The 9,153-nt window shown below is 54.4% G+C and overlaps 1 protein-coding gene across 1 annotated transcript; it reads left to right on the top strand.

Moving 5' to 3' along the window:
• The first annotated feature begins 357 nt into the window (after nucleotides 1–357).
• Nucleotides 358–8,904, top strand: LOC135237224 (basic proline-rich protein-like). The gene is made up of 7 exons (XM_064304110.1): nucleotides 358–1,528; nucleotides 2,546–2,714; nucleotides 3,863–4,023; nucleotides 4,973–5,629; nucleotides 5,760–5,812; nucleotides 6,072–6,138; nucleotides 8,202–8,904. The coding sequence occupies exons 1-7, from the start codon at nucleotides 881–883 to the stop codon at nucleotides 8,259–8,261; spliced, it is 1,815 nt and encodes a 604-aa protein (XP_064160180.1). The 5' UTR covers nucleotides 358–880; the 3' UTR covers nucleotides 8,262–8,904.
• The last annotated feature ends 249 nt before the right edge of the window (nucleotides 8,905–9,153 follow it).

Genomic DNA, 9,153 nt, shown 5'->3' on the forward strand with positions numbered 1-9,153 from the left:
TACAGTACGAGAGAACATACAGCATGAGAGAACATACAGCACGAGAGAACATACAGCACGAGAGAACATACAGTACGAGAGAACATACAGCACGGGGAACATACAGCATGAGAGAGAACATACAGCATGAGAGAACATACAGCATGAGAGAGAACATACAGCATGAGAGAACATACAGCATGAGACAACATACAGCATGAGAGAACATACAGCATGAGAGAGAACATACAGCATGAGAGAACATACAGCACGGGGAACATACAGCATAAGAGAGAACATACAGCATGAGAGAACATACAGCACGAGAGAACATACAGCACGGGACATGAGAGAACATACAGCACGAGAGAACATACAGCACGGGACATGAGAGAACATACAGCACGGCCTCCATTTATGAGCAGTTGCAGTCTATCCAAGCTATTCATTGATGACACAGTATTATTTATTTTGTCATGTTATTTGTAAGTGACAGTTTGTGTGTGGAATGATACTGCTCACATGCAGGCTGTTTGATTGGATTTACACTCGCTGCAGAACGCGGTCTCAGCCAATCAGCATCCAGGATTTGAAACAGCCCATTTTATGAAATGTGTGCTCCTGGGCCTTGATGCTGCAGTCCTGCTGGACGCGCGCAGACTTTTGGAATTCACTGCATGTTGCTGTGTGAGGGAAAGGGCTGGAGAATCGATTAGTGACGCCTCTCGGTTAAACGCACGCTCTCCCCCTCCACCTCGCAGGCACCCTCGTGACGCTGGAGTCCCGGGAGCCCCCGGAGACGCGGTTGCCAGGCGCCTGCAGCCCTGGCGCCGGCCTGGCCCCGCCCCCGTCGCCGGGGGACACGCCCAGCTCGCTGCAGCTGGCCGAATCCTTCCCGTTCATGAGCCAGGAGCAGCTGCTGCAGCTGCTGTCCACCCACTCCGGCCTGCCCTCCCTGTTGGCCCCGCCCTTCCTGGGCTCCCTGCCCATCGGCCTGTGGATGGGGGGCGGGCAGAGCCAGGCCCCGCCCCAGACCCCGCCCCCGGCTCCGCCCCCGCAGGCCGGGCTGCTGAACCACGCCTCCCAGCTGAACATCCTGCCCGGCATGCTGGGTGCTCAGGGAGACCTGCCCGTCAGCCTCCTGGGGCTCCTGAACGCCCCGCCCCCCGGCCCCGGCCCCGCCCCGGAGCTGGGGGAGAAGCCGGGGGCCCTGCAGGCGCTGCTCACCGCCTCCCTCCTGCTGGGCCAGCAGCAGGCCGCCCTGCTGCCGCTGGCGGGGCTGGGCCAGCCGCTGGACCTCCTCCTGCAGCAGCAGCCCTTCCCCGCCCCCCTGCCGGAGGGCGTGGCCCTGGAGAAGGCCCCCGCGGGGCTGGGGGGGCCGGCCGACTCGGGCCCCGGGCTCCTGGAGGCCCTGCAGTCGCTCCTGCTCCCCCCGCCCCCCGCCTTCCTGTCCCTAAGCCCCGCCCTGCTCGCCGCCACGCTCGGCCTCCCCGACACGCCCGCTTCCCAGCAGCCCCTAACCCCCCATCCCCCGTCAGCCCCTACTCAGGTAGGCCGCCTGCCGCCCGCACCCCCGCACCCCCTCCGTGCCTAACCCCGCTGTCCCGCCGTTTAAAGGGGAACTCCACCCAAAAATCAGCATCGTTCACATCGCCTCTTACCCTGATTACACCTGCGCATGTGTCATAACCAAACCTCTCATCAGCACAAGGCAGCTGAAAGCAATGATGTCATAGGAATGTGACTCCTCCCCTTCTTAACACTGAAGTAAATGGAGGTGTCGCTTGAATTGGAGAATACTGTGTACTGGTGAAAAATCTGTTGAATTTCTGCGGTCAGTTATTTTAGTTTAGTCTGAACTCCAGCCAACTTTCCAGAGTCCATTCTCTTCAATAGGGCGCAGGGGAGGTGCTATACCTGTGTGACATCATCGTTTGGGGGTGGGGCACTGGACATTTAATATGGGCCAAAGTATTGTGACACATACATAAGATGGATACTTTACTCCTTAAGGCAAATGTGTCCATCATTACTCCTTATCGCATGATTTTTGGCTGCAGTTCCCGTTTAACCTCAACCACTTAATTTCAGAGAGACAGATTACGTTCTTGCATACAGTTCATTTGTTTAGTGTATGTGTGAGATATATATATATATTCTTACGTAAAGTAAAGGGAGAGAGAGGGGGTTGATGGAGAGGGAGGGAGGGTGGAAGAGAGGGAGTGAGATGGAGGGTGGGAGAGAGGGAGAGAGCAGAAGGGAGAGGGAGCAAGAGAGAGAGGGAAGGAGAGGGAGCAAGAGAAGGAGGGAGGGAGAGACCAAAATGAAGCGAGAGGGAAGGGAGAGAGTGGGTGGCGAGTGGAAGAGAGAGGGAGAGAGAGAGGGAGTAAGAGGGAGAGCAAGAGCGAGAGAGCGAGAAGGAGGGAGAGAGAGAAAGTGAGTGAGAGAGAAAGAAAAGGAGGGAGAGAGAGTGAAAGTGAGTGAGAGAGAGAGAGAGAAGGAGGGATAGAGATTTGATGGCGTGAAGGTGGTGAGAGTGACAGATTTGAACCCGTATCCCCCGCAGGTGACCCTCTCCAGTCCCGCTCTGGGCTCTACCTCTGTGTCCTGCGCCTCTCTGATCCCCAGCCCCGCCCCCGACGTGGCCGACGCCCTGACCACCTTGTCAGGCCAGGGCAAAGCCAACGCCCTGCCTCCCCACCTCTTACCCCCCCTGCTGGGCCCTGGGGTTCTAGGTGAGTAAGACCTTCGTCCTGCTCACAACAGGGGTCTGAGACTGCAGTTCTGCAGAGGGCACAGTGCCTGCAGGTTTAACTCCAGTCCTGGAGGGCCGCAGTGTCTGCGGGTTTAAGTCCAGTCCTGGAGGGGGCGCTGTGCCTGCAGGTTTAACTCCAGTCCTGGAGGGCCACAGTGTCTGCAGGTTTAACTCCAGTCCTGGAGGGGGTGCTGTGCCTGCAGGTTTAACTCCAGTCCTGGAGGGCCGCAGTGTGTGCAGGTTTAACTCCAGTCCTGGAGGGCCACAGTGTCTGCAGGTTTAACTCCAGTCCTGGAGGGCCGCAGTGTCTGCAGGTTTAACTCCAGGCCTGGAGGGCCGCAGTGTCTGCAGGTTTAACTCCAGTCCTGGAGGGGGCGCTGTGTGTGCAGGTTTGACTAGGTTCTGCTAGGTTTCATTTTCACCTCAGGATCAGCAGCCAGTCCAAACCCAGGCAGCCAGGTGAGGAGAGTTACTGTAATAAAACTGCCCTGCTTGATCAGTTCAGATCTGAGTAACCAAACCCATTAACATGGGCTTACTGACCAATGCCAGTGCTGCAGGGCCCTTCTATAAGCCAATCAGGGGAATGAAGCTACTAAGAGCTGAAGAGCCCCACAGGGTCCCTGACTCACACACACACACACACCCAGACACATACACTCACACACTCACACTCGCTCTCACACACACACACAGTATCATTTTCTTTATTTCACTGGAGGATTAAAACCTCTTTCACAAATGATCAGGGACAGGAGCGGAGCAGTTAATGGGGCAGAAAATCCAAATGTGTAGCACCAGGAGAAACACGAGAATCTCGAGTAGCAGGCCAGACTGCGGAGACCGAGGCGTTCCGGTTCGGTCACTTCAGGAAATGAGCTGCAGTTGCCTTGATTAACGGGGTGAAAGAAAACCCCACTGAATATTTTCGGTTCATGAATTGAATTTCAGTTAATTTCCCGAATTGAATTAACCTAAGTGGCATTTCCTCAGTCCTGGTACAGTTAAACTGCGGGTAAAACCTGCTGTGAGAACTAACCTGATGGAGCGTCGTTTGTAGTTTAGCTCTGAATTGCGGAAGCCTAATCTTGCGTGCACCTGTGAAGTGAAGCTCGCCCTGTTTTGCAGGAGACCTGGCGGCGCTGGGCAACATGGGCGGCCTCCACGGCATGATGGGGGCCGGACCTCTGCTGCTGCCCCCTATGCAAGCCCCCGGGCTGGGCATGCCTCTACTCCAGGCCCAGGCTGCGGGCCTAAACCCTCTGGCCTGCCTGCTGAACAACCTGCAGGTACGCTTCCGTCCGTCCGTCCGTCCGTCTGTCCACCTGTCCACTCGGTCACCAGCAGCCACGCGGTGATCCGTTTCAGTCTTCCAGAAGAACCGGCTACTGAACCAGGGGCAAGGCCCGAATAATGACTTACAAATACTTTTAATCGGTTTGCACATGTGCAGACGCATAACGAGGTCGTGCATTTTAAACCACATATTCGCCCCAGCCCTGCTGTATAAAGTCGTCCTTGTACCATCACGTCTTTGTTTTTTTTTTAAATAAACTTTTTTGTGTTATGCTTTGTCACAGTACTGGGGGGTGAAATATAACGTAGCGTAGTGATTAGGGAACCGGGTATGGAACTGAAGAGGTTGCGGGGTTGATTCTCAGGTGGCTTTGTCTCCGTAAGCGCGAGGACTAAATTGCTCCAGTTATTAAAATATCCAGCCGTCTGAATGAAGCGTTTGTAAAAAATGAAATTAAAACCTGAACGTTGCTCTGAGAAAATGCCTGCTGAGCACATTAATGGGCGTGTAAGAGTGAAGTTACTGCACACTGAGTAGCCTTAAGCACACTGTAAGTACACTGTTAGATACGATGCGAAGGCTGTGTATGTACAGGTTATTACATCATACTTACAGCTGTGAAATCTGTTTCATGGGTGCATTTCGAATGCTCTCTCTGACTGCAGCGGCGTGATCATGTGACCGCAGGTACAAACGTGTGTAAGGGACACCTCAGTACCCCATTCCATTTTCCCCCAACGTAGTGTAGTCAGGTGCTGAAGTCCATTGCTTTCTGTTGATGCGTGCAGTGTGACGGTGTGTGTGTGTACATTACTGTCGCACTGTACCTGCTGTGAGGTCATACAGGTGTGGGAGGGGTTACTTGCTGTGAAGTGGGAGGAGTTATTCAAATTGATTTGTGATGTCATTGGATGATTTGAGTCCATTGCTCTCCTCTGTAGTTGAACATGGGCCCCGCCCTCTCCATGGGTGGGGAGAAGCCAATAGGAATGCAGGAAGCGACCAGCCCCGCCCCTCAGGACAACATTTCAGCCAATCAGCTGGCGCCGGAGCCCGTGCCGAACCCCAGCCACGCCTTAGGGCCCCAGCCGCAGCGTGAGGGGGCCCCCGGGGGCCTCCTGGACCCCTACAGCTCCTTCATGGACACCATCTACACCTCCTTCCTCCAGGTCAGCGGGCGGTCCCCCGAGGGGGCGGAGCCTACCCCAGCCCCGCCCCCCTCCTTCCCCGGGGAGCCGCCCCAGAACAGTGCCCCGCCCTCGCTCAGCCCCCGCCGGGCCTGCTCCCTGCGGAACCCCGACCTGTCCCGCCTCGGCATGGAGGCGGCCCAGTCGCCCGCCCGGGGCACCCCCAAACTGAGCGAGGACAGCTCCTCCACGCCCCCGCCCCTGAGCCAGCGCAGCGAGCCCCCGGCCCCGCCCGCTTTCCCCGAGGAGGCCAAGACGGACTGCGGCTCCGCCCACCCCTACAGCAACGGGCTGCCGTCCGAGGGGGAGGGGCAGGGGCAGGGGGAGGGGCCACAGGGCTACCACGGGCCCCCGGAGGGAGTCAACGGCACAGAGAACCACATGGGGCCCCAGGACACGCAGGGAGAGAGGGTGAGTGTGTGTGTGTGCGTGCGTGCGTGCGTGCGTGCAAGCGAGCGTGTGCGTGTGTGTGCACGTGCGTGCGTGTGTATGTTATGTCATAGTGTCCTGTCTGACACCCCCCACCCCCCCTGTCTTTCAGGGACCCACCGTCAGACCTGGGGGAGCCAGGAGGGGCAGGAAGAGAAAGCAAGTGTAAGTCACATGACCTGCCCTGACCAATCAGGTGCACCGTTACTGATAACTGATCATATCCGTACATTTGTGGTATAGTAGTGGTGTAAAATGTGAAGACCTTTTAGGATAAAGACCCTGAGGCTTGTAGGGCGGAGGTGTGGATCTGATTGGATGTTGTAGGTCCAGTCATTTCATAGGTAACAGTGCCAGCGCCTCTTTCTCCTGTGACCACACCCACTGGTGTCCTTGAGAGTGATGTCTGGTGTATGTGTATTAGGTTGCCAAGGGAACCAGATGTCTCCAGGGAGATGGATACAGGTGTTTCAGAGGAGCCCATGGCCACGGTGAGATCCCCAACCTACACCCAACCCCACCAACCTACACCTAACCTACACCCAACCTCCCCAGCCTACACCCAACCCCACCAACCTCCACCTAACCCCCATCAACCTACACCTAACCTACACCCAACCTCCACCTAACCCCCATCAACCTACATCTAACCTCCTTCAATGTACACCTAACCTACACCCAACCCCCCCAACCTACACCCAACCACCACCAACTTACACCCAGCCTACACCCAACCCCCACCAACCTATACCCAATTTTCTTCAATGTACACCTAACCTACACCCAACCCCCACTAAACTGTACCCAAACTACACCCAACACTCATCCCACTCCCTACCAACTCAAACCCCCAACTCACTCTCCATGCGGGAACAGTCACTGTCTGTTAAAGCGACATGCATTTACCTAAATATTTAAATCTGGGTTCTGAACCTCACGTCCTGGAGAGTTTTTGCATTTTCTTTCGTTCGGCAGTCAGGTGAGAGAGAACCTCTCGCTTATACAAATCGCTGAAAACCAGCAGACGCTGCAGCCCTCCAGGATTTGAGTTTGAAATCCTGATTTAAAGTGAGGCAGTATTTAACCTGTTCAAACTCTGCTTGGAGTCGTACCAGAGCATGCTTTAAATTCAGGAAGAGAAACATCAGGAAAATTATTTCTGATGGCCCCGAATTCTGCAAAACTTTGGCAGATTATTTCTGACTATATTCAGAAATATTTTGCACGCATTAAAAGGTGATTAGTTTCTTCCCCGAGAGGTCCTGTCGTCGTGGTAATGATAACTTTTTAACGTAACCCTGACGACGCGAGGAGAGTCTGCAGTGCCACACAGGGACTCCTTACGGAAGACTGAAAAGTGTGCGGCGTTGCCACAGCAGTGAGGTGTGGTGCCAACGTGCCGACGCTCTCTACCCAGCGCTGTCAGCCTGAAGTCTCTCTACCCAGCACTGTCAGCCTGAAGTCTCTCTACCCAGCGCTGTCAGGCTGAAGTCTCTCTACCCAGCGCTGTCAGGCTGAAGTCTCTCTACCCAGCGCCGTCAGACTGAAGTCTCCCTACCCAGCACTGTCAGCCTGAAGTCTCTCTACCCAGCACTGTCAGACTGAAGTCTCTCTACCCAGCGCTGTCAGACTGAAGTCTCTCTACCCAGCGCTGTCAGCCTGAAGTCTATCTACCCAGCGCTGTCAGACTGAAGTCTCTCTGCTGTTTCTCTCAGACTGAAGTCTCTGCTCTTTCTCTCAGACTGAAGTCTCTGCTGTTTCTCTCAGACTGAAGTCTCTGCTGTTTCTCTCAGACTGAAGTCTCTGCTGTTTCTCTCAGACTGAAGTCTCTCTGCTGTTTCTCTCAGACTGAAGTCTCTGCTCTTTCTCTCAGACTGAAGTCTCTGCTGTTTCTCTCAGACTGAAGTCTCTGCTCTTTCTCTCAGACTGAGGTCTCTCTGCTGTTTCTCTCAGACTGAAGTCTCTGCTCTTTCTCTCAGTCTGAGGTCTCTGCCGTTTCTCTCAGACTGAAGTCTCTCTGCCGTTTCTCTCAGACTGAAGTCTCTGCTCTTTCTCTCAGACTGAGGTCTCTACTCTTTCTCTCAGTCTTGGGGCCCTTACCCCGCCAGCCAGCCGCTCAGCTCCTCAGCTCCTCACACGTTAGTGCCCAGAGCAGATCGGGCTACGGCTGTTCTGTTAGGGGACCAAAACGCTGCACTGTGGGAAGAGGCAGAGCGCCGATGTGCTTACCCTGGGAGGTTTTCTGAATCCTTCCCGCTGTGTTCGGCTCCTAATCTGCAAGGCTAGGGCTCCGGCCCGTTTAATGGAGTTTATTCAGGAAATGAACTGAAATTAAATGCATTCATCAAAAAAAAGAACATCATGGGTATTTTCCAATTTGCAATAAAATCTTTGTTCCCTGAATTAACTGCTTTGAAGACGTATTGACCTCCAACCCGGTATAACGTGTTAGTCATATTGTAGTGAATACTGTTGAATTACTGTTTTAATCCTAGTGGGTTTACATATCACTAATGTTCTTGTGTGTGTGTCTGTGTATGTGTATATATTTCAGATGGTGCTACAGAAGCCGGAGAGATCGGTGAAAAGCAAGAGGAGGAGGGTGTTCAGATAGCGGCCATCTTTGAACCCTGTCGACACCAGCGCTACGGCAGCCCTTCCCACAGTCCCTCCCCTCTCCATTCATTACGAATCTGAGCCCCAGAGGGTCACTGAGCCCTGGACACTCTCTAGATGTTCCCGTGACAACCCGCCGTCCGCAGCGCCGCGCTTCTCATCCCCAGGGGCATTTACCCGGCCCTCCAGTAACCCTGGACCTTCTCAGCGTTAGAATATCGCCAATGTGTGCATTAGACTTGAATTCAAAGAAAGCATTAGTGCGTTTTGTGTGTGCGCGAGTGCGTGTGCTTGTGTGCCTGTGTGTTTTCAGGTTTAGGTCCCCCCACGCTGTGCCCTGTGTGAGCTGTGTGGTTTACTGAGGCTGGCTGCAGTCCAATCCGACAAGCAGGAGCGTCCATCGCGCCTAATGGGGATTTGCTGCCACCTACTGGCCAACCGCATAACGACACATAAATAAATATTCACGAGTTAGCAGGAAATGGGGGTGTACAGGGAGGGAGGGTCTGGCTTGGGGGGTGGGGGTGTTCAGTCCTGGAAGGGCCTCAGTGTCTGCTGCTTTTCAGCACTTGTGTGTTTTACTTCCTCGTTGAAGACGAGCCTGGTTTCCAAGGTCTGTATCGGCCGTTTGAAAGGAAACCCACAAAAAAAAAAAAAACTACTTTCAGACACAGCAGCTGTCTGGGTCTGGCATTGAGATCCCTGACGAGGGTGCAGCAGTGTGGTTTCTCCGCCAGCTGAAGGTCTCTCGCTCCTTTTCCCAAAAGCAGTCTCTAAGCTGCTCATTGGGCCACAGTTCGTACGTTAAAAAGCAGTTCCCCTTTCATCCCGAGTGGCTCAACTCTTCAAATGACATTTTCCTTCTTCCATTACATGACATTACAGGCATT

Source organism: Anguilla rostrata, chromosome 13 (assembly GCF_018555375.3).
Source record: "Anguilla rostrata isolate EN2019 chromosome 13, ASM1855537v3, whole genome shotgun sequence".
NCBI lineage: Eukaryota > Metazoa > Chordata > Actinopteri > Anguilliformes > Anguillidae > Anguilla > Anguilla rostrata.